Below are 15,802 nucleotides of genomic sequence, written 5' to 3'. Positions count from 1 at the left end.
AAAAAAAAACAATAAATAAATAAATAAAGAGAGACTGATTGAGAGTGGGAAGGGGTATGATGGAGAGTAGAGTTTCAAAGAGGAAAGTGGGGGGAGAGGGAATTACCATGGTTTATTGTCTATCATTATGGAAGCTGTCAATAAAAAGTTTTAAGAAAAGGAAAAAAAATGGGGCACAGCTGGGTGTGGTGGCACATAACTTTAATCCCAGCAGTTGTGAGGCAGAGGTAGGAGGACCACTGTGAGTTCAAGGCTACCCTGAGAGTACATAATGAATTCCAGGTCAGCCTGGCCTGAATGAGAACCTACCCAGGAAAGGGGGGGAAAAAAAAAAAGACCCCCCCACCTAAAAAAAGAAAGGTGGGGGTGGAGGTAGAGACCTGAATAGGGAATTCTCAGAGGAAGTAATACAAATGGCTAATACCTAAGAAAATTTACAACAACCTTAACCAGGAGTGAAATGCAAATTAAAACAACTACTTTACTCCATAAAGGATAGCAATCATTTAAAAATCAGACAAGGGCTAGAGAGATGGCGTAGCAGAAAAGGAACTTGCCTGCAAAGCCTAAGGACCTAGGTTCAATTCCCCAGTGCCCATGTAAAATTTGGTGGCACATGTGTCTGGAGTTCGTTTGCAGTAGCTAGGAGGCCCTGGTTTGCCCATTCTCTCTATCTGCCTCTCTCTCTCTTAAAAATAAATAAAATATTTTTTAAATCATCAAAGAATATATTTCGTTGAGGATGAAGGGAAAGAGGAGCCCTCAATCATTGCTGGTAGGAATGCAAACTTGTACAACCATTATAGAAATCAATATGGAAACTCCTGAAATACATGAAAATAGAGTTACCAACTGACCCAGCTGTTCCTCTACCAGGCAAATTCCCTGAAGGCTCCTCTCTTCACTGTAGAGATACTTGCTCAACCATACTTACAGCTCTCTATTCACTAGAGATGAGAACTGGAATCAATCCAGATGTCCATCATTTGACAAATGGATAATGAAGATGTGGAACATACAGACAAGGAAAAATGATGTAATGAAAATTGTACAAAAATGGACAAATCATACTAAGTGAACTCACACAAGCACAGAAAGACAAACTTCGTGGTTCATCTGTGGTTCCTAAATTAGACCAGCCTGAGTTTCAGGCATACCTGACAGACAACTCAAGGGACAGATATGAGGGATGGAAGAGTGTGAGGGGAAGGGAAAGGGAGGGAGGAATGAGATAGACAAAAAGACACATCCAAAATTAACTGATACCATAGAAACCTTCCTCCTAGATAGCAGACTAAAAGATATAATCCTCAATAGGTACATGAGGGATCATCTGGTAAGAAGGGCCCTGGAGAGGGTAGGATGAAAACTAACCCTAAGACAACTGGTTCTGGCTTGCAACTCCTAGTAGCAAAAATCAGTTACAATCCATGTTAAGTTACATACAGGTCCCCAAAATAAGACTGGTACTACCAAAACACTTGACTACCCCAACTAAGGTAAATTGGAAGACCCTATTGATGAAGACACCTCATGCTGCTGATGCAGAAAGAATATCAAGAGATCTGGCTAAATTTGGAAGGAAGCTAGTTCCCAAATGGTTAGCCTTTAGTGTGCAGAAAAGTACTACATGAGCTGCTGGGGGGAAATGGTCAACAATGGGAGGAAGCAGGGAACACTGTTATATGAAAACAACCAACCTGACAAGATATACACACCACAGCAACAGTGGCACACAACCTCAGTAGGTAACCAATGGCTCTCTGATTAGCTATAAGACCCTTTAGGTGAGAAGAATCCCATAGCTGGAACTAGGAACCAAGACACAATCCTATGGAGACCAAGAGAATGGACTCCAATGAGTAGTTCCGACTAGCCTTCATCCAAAAGTGATATTACACACATCGAAATCTAACAGGGCTAGACAGATAGATGGCTTAATGGTTAAATGCTTGCCTGTGAAGCCTAAGGACCCTGGTCGAGGCTTGATTCCCCAATACCCAAATAAGCCAGATGCACAGGTGGCTCATGCATCTGGAGTTCATTTGCAGAGGCCCTGGTGCACTCCATTCTCTTTCTCTATCTGTGGCTCTCAAATAAATAAATATAAATATAAACAAAAGAAAATCTCTCTAACAATGTGTATCCCCTTTAACCTGTCCTGATCTCATTCTCCATTGGAGAATCTTTTTATGAAAGACGTGAGAACTGATAGCCATAATCTATCATGAAGGCAGGAGATGAACCACCCCTCACACAGCAGCTAAGGTCCAAGTGAAACCACATAGGAACAGGCAAGATGAACAAGTTTGCTGCTTCCACAGCAAGCCAGACAACCTGGACCAGGGTGATAGACAAACACTGAGGATACTCAAACACATCAAAGCAAAAATCTACAAATTTCTAAGAGCTCAACACAAAAGTAGACTTAAGGGCTGGAGAGATGGCTTAGTGGTTAAGCGCTTGCCTGTGAAGGCTAAGGACTCCGGTTCGAGGCTTTATTCCCCAGGACCCACGTTAGCCAGATACACAAGGGAGTGTACATGTCTGGAGTTCATTTGCAGTGGCTGGAAGCCCTGGCACGCCCATTCTCTCTATCTATCTGCCTCTTTCTCTCTCTCTCTCTCTCTCTGTCACTCTCAAATAAATAAATAAAAATGAACCAAAAAAAAATGTAAAAAAAAAAAAAAAGTAGACCTAAGCAGGATGTAGTGACACAGGTCTTTAATCCCAGCACTAGGCAAGCAGAAGTAGGAGGACCGCCATAAATTCAAGGCCATCCTGAAACTACATAGTGAATTCCAAGTCTGTCTAGCCTAGAGTGAGACCCTACCTCGAAAAACAAAACAAAAAAATCAATAGAGGGCTGGAGAGATGGCTTACTAGTTAAGCGCCTGCCTGTGAAGCCTAAGGACCCCAGTTCGTGGCTCTATTCCCCAGAACCCACGTTGGCCAGATGCACAAGGGGGCGCACGTGTCTGGAGTTCGTTTGCAGTGGCTGGTAGCCCTGGCGCGCCCATTCTCTCTTTCTCTCTCTCTCCCTCTTTTTCTCTCTGTCCGTTGCTCTCAAATAAACAAAAAATTTAAAAAATCAATAGAGGAAAGAAATAATAAAGATTAGGGTAGAAATTAATGAAATAGAAACAAAAAAATTACAAAGAATCAATAAAGGCAAGGCATGATGGCACACACCTTTAATTCCAGCACTTGGGAGGCAGAGGTAGGAGGATCACTGTGAGTTCAAGGCCCCACTGAGATTACAAAGTGGATTCAAAGTGGATTCCAGGTCAGCCTGAGCTAGAATGAGACTCTACTTTGGGAAAAAAAAAAAAAAAGGAGGGGGTTAATTAATAAAAGGAAGAGCCAGGTGCGGTGGCACACACCTTTATTCCCAGCACTTGGGAGGCAGAGGTAGAAGGATTGCTGTGAGTTCAAGGCCATCTAGTGAATTTCCAGGTCAGCCTGGGCTAGAGTGAGACCCTACCTCGAAAACAACAACAAAAAAAAACCAAAAACAAAGACTTGGTTCTTTGAAAGGATAAACAAGATTGATAAACCCAATTAGCAAATCTGACTAAAGAAAGAAGAGACATGAGTTAATAAAATTAGAGATTAAAAAAGGACCATTTGGGGCTGGAGAGATGGCTTAGCAGTTAAGCGCTTGCCTGTGAAGCCTAAGGACCCCGGTTCGAGGCTCGGTTCCCCAGGTCCCACGTTAGCCAGATGCACAAGGGGGCGCACACATCTGGAGTTCGTTTGCAGAGGCTGGAAACCCTGGCGCGCCCATTCTCTCTCTCTCCCTCTATCTGTCTTTCTCTCTGTGTCTCTCACTCTCAAATAAATAAATAAATAAAAATTTAAAAAAGAAAAAAAAAAAGGACCATTTGGGCTGGAGAGAAGATGGCTTAGTGGTTAAGACATTTGCAAACAAAGCTAAAAGACCCAGGTTCCATTCCCCAGAACCCATGTAAGCCATGTGCACAAGGTGGCTCATGCATCTGGAATTTATCTGCCATGGCTAAAGACCCTGGTGTGCCCATTCTCTCCCCCTCTCCCCCAAATAAAATCAAATAAAATAAAATTTAAAAAAACTTTTTTTAAAGGGACTATTTGGGCCAGGCATGGTGGCATATGCCTTTAGTGCCAGCACTTGAGAGGCAGAGGAAGGAAGATCACTGTGAGTTCGAGGCCACCATGAGACTATATAGTGAACTCCAGGTCAGCCTGGGCTATAGTGAGATCCTGCTTGGGGGGGGGTGGGGGAAGAACCTTCACAACAGATGCCAATGAAATTCAAAAAATCATAACAACGTACTTTAATAACATATACTCAGCCCCCAAAACATTACAGCCCACTGCCAAGGCTCTTGGTTTCCTACCAGAAATAGAAGGAAAAATCCTACTGCTGAAGACAACATGCTTGGGGTACAAGGTCACAGATAAATCAAGCTGCAGCTGAGCAGAAAATCTCCTCCATGTAGACCAACTGACAGAAAAAAAGCTACACTGCATGCAGCCCTACAGGAGAGAGAAGTCATCAGCAAAGATAAACAACACTGGCACTGCAAGGCAGGCCAAATGAGCCAACAGGTGCAAAGTGGCAGGTCTGTTATGGGGTAAACCAACTGCTATCTAAGTGGAATGGAGGCCTGCTTCACGGGAGTGAATACATGCCTGCTACTGTAAACCTAGTCAAAAGCCTATGACAGGGGAGGTCAGGAGCCCGTCGGGTGTAATGTCTGCTGGTGTCTGGCTAAATGCACATATTATGCTCACCAAACGGCCCTGTAAGTAATTTTCTTAACATTCATACCCATAGATTAATGCTACTCTCAGGTTAGAGAAGCTTCTCTTTTCAGATGGTGGTGACTACTGGGATGGCTCAAAAGGCACCATAGTACTAAGAAGTGACAGTGGAGTGTTCAGCACTGAGATATCTCTATGACACCTTCCAAGGCTCAGGGCCCTTGAGGGAACCTGGTGATGGAAAGAATGTAAGAGCTCAACACTAAGTAGACGTAAAGCATATCCATCAAGGCTCAGAAAGTTTATGGAAAGAGGGGGACGCGGAAAGAATATAAGAGTCCCAGTGTGGGAGGGAATATCCAGAGGCAGTGCTCCCCTCCTACCAGCCTCGCATAAACAAACCATGCCTATAATCACATTTGGGAGGTGGAGACAGGAGGGTGAGAAGCTCAAGGTCACCCTCAGTTACATATCCAGGTACAGGCTAGCCTGGGCTACATGGGGTCTTGTCTCAAAAAAACAAAAGGGAGGGGATACTGGAGAGATGTCTTAGCAGTTAGCTAAGGTTCTTGCCTGCAAAGTGAAAGGACCCAGGTTTGATTCCCCAGGACCCACATAAGCCAGATGCACAAGGTGACACATAAACTCCATTCATTAGCACTGGCTGAAGGCCCTGGTGTGCCCATTCTCTACCTGCTTCTTCCTTTCTCAAATAAGCAAATGAATAAATAAATAAATAAATAAAAAGAAACAAAAGGCAAAGAATTCAGATGGTAAATTTTGTTAGATATTTTAACAGAGGAGGAGGAGGAAAAGGAGAAGAAGAAAACCAGGTGTGGTGTGATGGCACACGAATTTAATTCCAGCCCTCAGGAGGCAGAGGTAGGAAGATTGCTGAGCTCAACACCAGCCTGGGACTACAGAGTGCAGAATAAGTTCCAGTTCAGCCTCAACTAGAGTGAAACCTCACAGAAGGGGGGGAAAAAAAAAAGTGATAGAAGGCCAGGCATGGTGGCTCACAACAGAGGATCAGTTATGAATTTGAGGCCTGGGTTACAGAGTGAGATTGGCTCAACGACCAAGCATCATGTTGCTTTCTGCTCAGCTGATGGGAGAACTGATGCTATCACCTTGTCTAACACAGGCTACATCCCATTACTTCATCTGGTCTCATTGGCAAGGCTGCTCCTTGTAAGCCTTTTTACAGGCTGAGCAGAGAATAGAACCCTGCAGCAGTCATTCCTGTTTCAATCCAGACAGCAAGGAAGTGGTTGCTCATAAGCAGACATTCAGTAGTGTATCATCCTATCATTTAGTATCTGTGTGCTGTTCAGTACTCTCATCACTGTTGCATATACATCACAATATCAGTGTATGTCATGATTTTTCTACTGTATTTTCACAGTATTTCTATCATGTTGTATTTGTATCATGTAATTTGTGTCCATTTTAGTTTTTTACAGTATTACTATTTTGTCATATTTGTACCACTGTTTGGTTGCTTTTTTTTTTTTTTTTAATTTTTTCGAGGTAGAGTTTCACTCTTACCCAGGCTGACCTAGAATTCACTATGTAGTCTCAGGGTGGCCTCGAACTCATGCCAATCCTCCTTACCTCTGCCTCCCAAGTGCCACCATGCCCAGCTAATTGATTTTGCCATTTTAATTTACTTAGTTGTACAGCAGCTTCTGGAAGTTACAGGTTTACATAGATAAACTACATTAGCTGTTTTTTTTCAAACAGGGAAACACTAGCTGTTAACATGTGCATCTCAATGAACCCTAAATCCCACTTCTCCAGGTACCTATCAATCTTTTCTTTTCGGCTAATTAAATAGCTCAGTATTATTCTAGTTCTTATGTTGTACATGGGACATGCATTCAAGGACCACAAAAAGCACAGGAAGCACTCTTGCTATAACAACAATCTTTGCCATCTCTCCTTACTCATTTTGAAATTTATGTGTTGATAACGTTAACAGAAGCTGGGTGTGATACTTCAAAAACCTATCTGTGCTGTACTCCCAATATTTGGAAAGTTAAAGAAGGAAGGTTGTAATTTTGAGGTCAGCCTCGGGTACAGAGTGAGCCCCTATCCCAAAAGAAAGGCAGAGAGGGCAGAAACTGATTCAGCTGACAAATGATGTCTGCATACAAGCTGTTGCTGCTGTCCTTTCTACCACCCTACTCTGTAGCTCCTCCCACCAGAACTCAACAACACTGTATGCCTGGATGAGCCAGCCATGGTGGCTTACATGTCTGTAATTCCAGAATTGGGAGATGGAGGCAAGAGAACCAGGAGCTCAAGGCTAGCCTGGGTTATATAGTATGTTCAAGGTCTGCTGGGATTATATAACTGAGTATGCAATTGCAAACAACAAAAAAGAAAACTGGCCAACAGTAAAAGGTTTCAGAACACAACACACAGTGGCCAAAAATAAATTCAAAAATCAAACATATAATGAACCTGAGGTATTTCTGGCAGTGCTTGTTGGTGTCACAACACAGGATTTCACTGCAACCTTGGTTGTGAGTGCACTCAAGCCCATTTTGTTCTTGCTTTTTTTTTTTTTTTTTTGGCTTGCTTGCTTTATTTCTTTCTTTCCTTATTTATTTATTTTGAGGGAGGGTCTCACTCCAGCCCAGGCTGACCTGGAATTCACTATGTACTCTCAGGCTGGCCTCGAACTCATAGCCATCCTCCTACCTCTGCCTACCAGTGCTGGGATGAAAGGTGTGCGCCACCAGGTAGAGAGAGAATGGACACACCAGGGCCTCAGCCACTGCAAACGAACTCCAGACATATGCACCACTGCATGCATCTGGCTTTATGTGGGGTACTGGGGAACTGAACTCTGGTCGTTAGGCTTTACAGGGCAGCACCTTAACCACTGAGCCCTCTCTGCAGCCCTTAAGCCCATTTGCACTACATGCCATCACACCAGATAACAGTGCAGAATGCTGTCTGAAACACTATTGTTTTGTTCCATCATTACTTAGCATATTAAATATAAACAAAAAATACTGACCAACTCTAAAAGCCAATGAAAATGTTGTCCTATAGTATTAAATGTTCAGCCAAGATTTCTTCATGTAAAATTCGATAAAAGCTAGACATAGTGCACATGCCTTTAAACCTTGCACTTGGAAAGCCTAGGTAGGATCACCCTGAGGTCGAAGTCAGCCTAGGCTAGAGTGAGAGCCTACCTTAAAAAGTAAAACAAAGGCTGGGCGTCGTGGCACACACCTTTCATCTCAGCATTTGGGAGGCAGAGGTAGGAGGATGGCTGTGAGTTCGAGGCCACCCTGAGACTTCATAGTGAATTCCAAGTCAGCCTGAGCTAGAGTGAGACCATACTTCAAAAAAAACAGAATTGAGTACTTGGTGAGACTGAAAATAAAATGTATCAAAAAGTTGCCTGTCCTGGGGCTGCAGAGATGGCTTAGCAGTAAAGCACTTGCCTGTGAAGCCTAAGCACCCCAGTTCAAGGCTCGATTTCCCAGGACCCACGTTTGCCAGATGCACAACGGGGCGCACGCATCTGGAGATTGTTTGAAGTGGTAGAAGAATCGCAGTGAGTTCGAGGCCACCCTGAGATTGCCTACTGAATTCCAGGTCAGCCTGGGCTAGTGTAAGACCCTACCTCGAAAAACCAAAATATAAATAAATAAAAATTTAAAAAGAAGTGTTTATTTAAAAAAATTGCCTGTCCAGCTGTCTTCCCAATAATAAAGAGAAAGCATTTTGCATATTCTTTTCTGTACACACACTAAGGGATATACACATTAAGAGAGAAACTACTCAAATAATCTTGGGTTTAATCCTAGTCCTGTCATTCACTAGCTGTGTACCTCTAAGCAAACCACTGATTTCTACACGCATTAGTTCCTTTGGTTATAAAATGGAAAAATTAACAGGGCATGGTGGTGCATAGCTTTGATCCCAGCACTGGAGAGGCCAAGGCAGGAAGATCACTATGAGTTTGAAGCCAGCTCGGGACTACAGTGAGTTCTAGGTCAGCCTGGGCTACAGTGAGACCCTACCTGGAAAAAAAAAAAAAAAGTTACCAACTTCATGAAGTGCTGTGTATACTAAGAAGACATACATGACAGACAGGGATGTAGCTCAGTGCAGAACGTTTGCCTATCCTGCACAAAGCCCTAGATTAAATCCCCAGTACAGAGACAGACAGATGGGCAGACAGAAGAAAGGAATTTGCCACAGCTCTTAATTGGCAAACTACTATGAGTAAGTATAAATCATCCCAAAGGCAACATATTCTCTCTCATATGCAGTTCCTAACTTGGATCAGCTGGATTCAAGTGTAAATGGTAGTAAACATCAGGAGTATGGGCACAGAACTAGAATGAGTCTACAAGGAAATAGGGAAGGATAAGGAGGGGATGCTTGACAGACTAGGTGAGGCACAAAATATGGGAATGAAAGGGTCTTGGGGGCTTGGACGGAGAGAGAGTGTGGGGGAGAATCATACAAAACTAAAGACAACATGAATTAGTATCATAGAAACCATTCTCCTAGATAACACGCTACAAGATACAACCCTCATAAAAAAGGGAATAGATGCCCTGGTCTGAAGCGCTCTACAGAAACAGGACAGCGCTAAATCCTAAAACCATGGTCTCAGACTGGTAAATCTCAGGGCCAGAAATGGGTTAACCCCCCCCCCCACAGTGAGCAACTGGTCAGGGAGACCTATGAGGTCCCTAAAACAAAGTAGGCCACTGCCAAAACACTTGGTTACCCATCAGAGCTAAAAGGTAAGACCCTACTGCTGAACACACCACAAGCTGCTATCACTGGACATCGAGAGACCTCGCTCGAACTGAGAAAGAAGCCAGTTCCCTCCTGGCTAGCCCCAATATCACTGGAAAATGCTATGGGAGCTGCTGGGGAGTAACGATCACCATCAGTGTGAATAAGCAGGGGATCCTACAAGCCCAGCAACCGGCAGGCAGAAACACAAGTACAAACTTGTACAATAGTGGCACACAGCCAATGTGGATAACCAATTACTCTCAGATTGGACGTCAAGAGTGCCCAGTGGGAGAGAACTTGTACCTGGTACTGAGAACCAATGGATAGGATTGAAAATGCATAGACTCCACAGAGAAGCCTCCATTGCTCTTTGGCTAAGAAGGGTGGGCACACACATCACAAAACCTCTCAAGCCAGGCATGGTGGCACATACCTTTAATCTCAGCAATCAGGAGGCAGAAGTAGGAGGACTGCTGAGTTCAAGGTCAGCATGAGCTAGAGTAAAACCCTACAGCTGGAGAGATGGCTTAGGGGTTAAAGCACTTGCCTGCAAAGCCAAAGGACCTAGGTTTGATTCCCCAAGACCCATGTAAACCAGATGCTCAAGGTAGCACATGTGCCTGGAGTTCATTTGCGGCAGCTGGAGGCCCTGGTGTGCCCATTCTTTATCTGCCCTTCTCTCTCTTTTCTCTTTCTCTCAAATAAATAAATAAAACAAAATATTTAAAAAAGTATCTCAGGGCCGGGTATTGTGGCACATGCCTTTAATCCCAGCTCTTGGGAGGCAGAGGTAGGAGGATCACCATGAATTCAAGGCTGCCCTGAGAATACATAGTGAATTCCAGGTCAGCCTGGACTAGAGTGAAAACTCTACCTCCAAAAACCAAAAAAAAACAGAGTCTCTCAAATAGCTATGCTTATGCCCTTTAACACAAGCTGCTCTCACTTGTGGTTGGAGAATCCTCTTTTACTTTCCAAAAGGCAGAGAATACTGGAGAATCCAAGATCCATCAACACGACAATCAATCTCCTACCACTAGACATGTCATCTCTACATCTGCCTGGGCCCAAGAGATACTGCAGAGGAAGTGGCAACACAAATACTTCCCTCCCTGCTAGCCTGACAACCAGCTTTGGGGAGATGGCAACACAGGGGTCACTCAAAACTCATCAAAGCAAAAGTCCTGAGGCAGCAGAGTGCTCAACACTAAATCAGACTGTTAACATGCCCACCAAGGCATAAGGAACATTGCAGAGAAGGGGTCAGAACAATTGTAAGAGCCATAGGTAGAATAAGAACATCGTGAGGCACAGCACCTTCTCCCCCCCCCCTTGAGACTGACTGAGTCCTTCAAAACCCCACAGTGGAATGGAATGGGTAAGAGAGAGGAGATATAAGAGTATACCTTTTTTATTATTTTTTGGTTTTCCAGGTGGGGTTTCACTCTGGTCCAGGCTGACCTGGAATTCACTATATAGTCTCAGGGTGGCCTCGAACTCACAGTGATCCTCCAACCACTGCCTCCCAAGTGTTGACATTAAAGGTGTGCACCATCACACCCAGCATTACACCTTTTTTTTTCTAAACAAAAAATAAAATAAAATAAAAGGAAGGCAACAATAAGCACTTCTCTTAATATTTATACCTTTATATTAACGCTACTCTCACTTTGGGTAGAGAATCTTCCCTTTTCAGATGGCAGTGACCTTGGGATGACTCAGAAGGTATCATAGTGCTGGAAAGAAGTGACTGGAGTACTGAGTAACATCTCGATCACACCTTCCATGGCTCAGGGTCTAATGTGGAAGAGGTGGCGGAAAGAATGTAAGAGCCAAAGGAAGGGTAGGACTCCTTACAACGTCCTCCCTCCAGACATAAAATGGCCTGGATATCCATGACCTCATAGTGCCTGACACTACCTACACAAGACCATCATAAGAGGAAAAGATCATGTCATCCAAATAAAAGAGAGACTGATTGAGAGGGAGAAGGGATATGATGGAGAATGGAGTTTCAAAGGGGAAAATGGGGGGAGGGAGAGCATTACCATTGGATATTGTTTATAATCATGGAAGTTGTTAATTTAAAAAACTGAAAAAAAAAAAGGAAGGCAAGAATCAGCCTAGCCATTGATGGGGGTGCTAATGAAATTCAATGTACTGTACCCAAACAATGGGGTACTCTATACCTATCAAAAGGTATAGGCGAGCTGGAGAGATGGCTTAGTGATTAGGGAACTTCCTTGCAAAGCCAAAGGACCCCGGTTTGATTCTTCAGCACCCACATACAGCTAGATGCACAAGCTGGTACATGCATCTGGAGTTCATTTTCAGTAGCTAGAGGCCCTGGTATGCCATTTTCTTTCCCTCCCTCCCTCCCTCTGCCTTTCTTGCTCTCTCAAATATATATATTCTCAAGGTAGGGTCTCACTCTAGCTCAGGCTGACCTGGAATTCACCATGTAGTCTCAGGGTGACCTTGAACTCATAGCAATCCTCCTTCCTCTACCTCTTCAGTGCTAGGATTAAATGTGTGCACCACCATGCCTGGTTTAAATAAAATATACTTTAAAACATACGAGATAGATGACAATAAATTACAGAGAATAACATTGAAAAGACTGTTCCAGATTATGTGGCACTATCCGTACATAAATGGAAATATACAAAGTATAAAGTGTAAATAGTCACATATACACCACTCATGGAGAAGCACTCTGTCCAATTATATTAAACAAGCTAAGAAAGATTCCTACATTTTCTTTTTACCATGAATTCAAGGCCAATCTGGGGCTACAGAATTCCAGGTCAGCCTAAGCAGAGGTAGGAGGATCACATGAGGTTGAGGTCACCCTGAGACTACATAGTGAATTCCAGGTCAGCCTGGACTAGAGTGAAACACTACCTCAAAAAATCAAAAATAAAACAAAATAAAAACCCAACAGAACACCAAAATTTTTAATAGAAATTCACAACCCTGCTGACTGGAACTTTCCCATCCTTGAGGCATTGGATTCAATCCTCATTTTTCCTCCTCCAATCCCCACCCAAAAATTTGTCACCTTTAGGGGTCTGGAGTGCTACTCGGTGGCAGAGTAGGTACTAAGAATGCACAGAACTCTTGGGTTTAATACACAGAAAAGGAAGAAAAGAAAGAAGTTCACAACAAATCAAGAACCTAAGAGGTGCTGGAGAGATTGCTAAGTGGTTAAGGTGCTTGCCTGCAAAAGCTAAGGACCTGGGTTTGATTCCCCTATACCCACATCAAGCCAGATGCACAAAGTGGCACATGTGTCTAGAGTTCGTTTCCAGTGGCTACAGGCCCTGGTGCAACCACCATTCTCTCTGTATCCACCCCTTTCTCTCTCTCTTTAGAGAGAAATTAATATTTATAAATAAAGTATTTTTCTAAAAGAAAAACACCCTAGCCAGGTGTAGTGGTGCGCCACCTTTAATCCAAGCACTGTAGAGGCAAGCCTGGGAATAGAGTGAGTTCCAGGTCAGCTTGGACTAGAATGAGACACTACCTTGAAAAACCAAAAAAAAAAAAAAAAGGTAAGAAAGAAATTAAAATAGTGGTAGTAATTCACATAAATTAAATAATGATACATTAAAATACCTTCAGGAGCCAGGCGTGGTGACACACACCTTTAATCCCAGCACTCGGGAGGCAGATGTAGGAGGATTGCCACCCTGAGACTACATAGTTAATTCCAGGTCAGCCTGTGCCAGAGTGAGACCCTACCTCAAAAACAAAACAAAACAAAACACCTCTGGAAAATCCAGAAAATCCAAAGAAAGGATTAATAGTGCTATTTATTTCTCTGTGTGATACACTAAAGATTTTTTATATTAAGCATAACGTAGCAATATTAATCTCTTAATATTTTCCCGAATTGGTTATATACTGGGAAATCCGCCATATCTTTAATCCAATCATAAAGTTTAAAATATTCTTTTTTCTTTTTTATTATTTTATTATTATTATTTTTTTTATTTTTTTATTTTTTTGGTTTTTCGAGATAGGGTCTCACTCTAGCCCAGGCTGACCTGGAATTCAGCATGTAGTCTCAGGGTGGCCTTGAACTCATGGAGATCCTCCTACCTATATGATTGCTGGGATTAAAGGCGTGTGCCACCACGCCTGGCTCTTTCTTATTTTTTATTTTATTTATTTATTTGAGAGTGGCAGACAAGAGAGAGAGAATGGGCGTGCCAGGGCCTCCAGCCACTGGAAACGAAGTCTAGATGGATGTGTGCAACCCTTGTGCCTCTGGCTTAACACGGGTTCTGGGGAATCCAGCCTCGAACCGGGGTGCTTAGGCTTCACAGGTAAGCGCTTAAACCCTCAGCCATCTCTCCAGCCCTAAAATGTTCTTTTAACATGCTACTCATCCCAATTTTAACTTTACCAACTTTGTGACATATTTCATGCCACAAGTGGGAAAGCAATGCATCACACATCTAGTAATCATTACAGAACAGCATCTCAACAAAAAATACATATACACGAGTAGCTCCAATTATAAAACAGCACACGACCTGTATTATTAAACACTGTAGAACTTTTACTTAACCAGATCTCACATGTCAAACATCAGAACGTTAACTGGAAATACTCCTTGCATGTAATTATTTAGATGAAACGATTACCAGAGAAGGTGCAGCTCTGTGAGGGGAGGGAAATAACGTTCGGTACTCTTTTCAAAATGACAAACCACAACAGCAAAAACATCACACTCAAGCACATGGAGGGAGTACTCCTCTCTCAAATCACTCCACAGAGAACTTCATCATTTGCTCCGCCCTCTAATAACTCATGCAAAAAAAAAAAAAAAAAAAAAAAGTTCAGCACCATCAGAGAGAAACAAGACGGAGAATTCATAGAATGGTCTAGAGCCTTTCCTTCCCGGGCGCTAAGAGGAGCTGAATGCACCCTTCGCAGGGGTCTAAACGGGAAAAGAAAAATGAAGGCCTAACGTTTTTGATTTTTTTTTTTTGGGGGGGGGGACACTGACACCGTGAAGTTTCTGCAAGACCATCCCTATTTGCTCAGCAGAAGGCTCGGGCGCCATCGCCTCGATCTTTACGATTTTATTGCGGGAGATGGAAAGAAAAAGGAAAAAAATATAGAGAGAGATATATATGCCACCACCCAGGATGACTCCAGACCGTCCCCATTCAGCTGGAGTGGGGTTTCCCCCTTATTCTTCTCCTAAAGCGTCCGTCCCTTAAGGCTCCCCTCGGCACCCCGGTTTCTGGCAATGGGCACGTCCCTCCCCCGGGGGTGCGCGGCGCGGCCGACCCCACCGCCGTCGCCGTTACCGAGACAGGGAGGGCCCGAACCCGCCAGGGCCACCGCGAAGCTCCCGGGGGGGGGGGGGGCCGATGGGGAGGGGAAGGGCAGGGCGGGCCGGGGGACCGAGGGAGGGGGGGAGAACGCCCGGGGAAGCGGGGTGCGCTGCGGGGGAGAGAAAGGGCTGCCGGGGGAGCAGGAGGGCGGTGGCTCGGGTGCGGCGCCCCGGGCCCCAGGTCCCCCCTCCAGGCCGCCGAGGAACGGACGGGCTCGGCCCATCGCCGGCTCTCAAGGGTCGGAGGGGTGGGTGGGTGGCAGGAGGGGGGTGGGGGGCGACGAGGATCTGTCACCAAACTAAGAGGGGGCCGAGAAGGAGGGACGCGGGGTGACGGTGTATGTGTGTGTGCGCGTCCCGCCGGAACCGCAGACCCCGCCGCCTCCGCCGCCTCCACACCGGGGAGGGAGGACATGGGAGCTCACTCGGACGGGTTTACGGCGCGACCAAGACAGGAGCCTCCCCCGGCAACCCCCACTCTCTACCTTCCGGTAACCGCGTCTCTTACCGGTGATGGCGGTGAATTGCTGGATTAACCCCTTCAGCGCCGACGACGCCGCGGAGCCCCCGTGGGCAGCCATCTTCGCGCCGCCGCCGCCGCCGCCGCCGCAGCGGAACAACAACACAGACGCACGGCCCGCCTTCCCCCACCGCGCCGCGCGGAGTGCGCAGGCGCACTGGCCGCCCCGAGCTCCGCCCCCTCCCTCCTCAGGCCCGCTCGCCGCGCAGGCGCAGTGCGTCGGGTCCCGAATTGCTCCCTGAACTCTCGGGTTTGGTTTGAGGCGGTGTGGGGGAGGAGCGGGACGGGGTGCGCTGGTTCCTTGCGGGTGCTGGCTGCCTGCTTGCTGTGCCGGGTAGCCCTGAGCCTTCTTTGCGATCCTTGCAGTGTGCGCTCTGTTGCCGGAAAACCTTCAGGGCAAGGAAAAGAAA

General features: G+C 45.1%; 1 protein-coding gene across 2 annotated transcripts in view; it reads right to left on the bottom strand.

Annotated features, from left to right (window-relative positions):
• The window catches only part of Ubxn7 (UBX domain protein 7), a 79,323-nt gene extending 63,853 nt beyond the window's left edge, over window positions 1–15,470 (bottom strand). For both annotated transcript variants that reach the window (XM_045147720.1, XM_045147721.1), the window contains exon 1: window positions 15,381–15,470. In XM_045147720.1, coding sequence (XP_045003655.1) covers window positions 15,381–15,453 — 73 coding nt within the window. In that variant the 5' untranslated portion in view covers window positions 15,454–15,470. The remainder of the gene's footprint in view (window positions 1–15,380) is intronic.
• Between the last annotated feature and the right edge of the window lie 332 nt (window positions 15,471–15,802).

Source organism: Jaculus jaculus, chromosome 4 (genome assembly GCF_020740685.1).
Source record: "Jaculus jaculus isolate mJacJac1 chromosome 4, mJacJac1.mat.Y.cur, whole genome shotgun sequence".
Classification (NCBI taxonomy): domain Eukaryota; kingdom Metazoa; phylum Chordata; class Mammalia; order Rodentia; family Dipodidae; genus Jaculus; species Jaculus jaculus.
The sequence above is the reverse complement of the archived record's forward strand: the minus strand, read 5'-3'. Positions and strand labels throughout refer to the sequence as shown.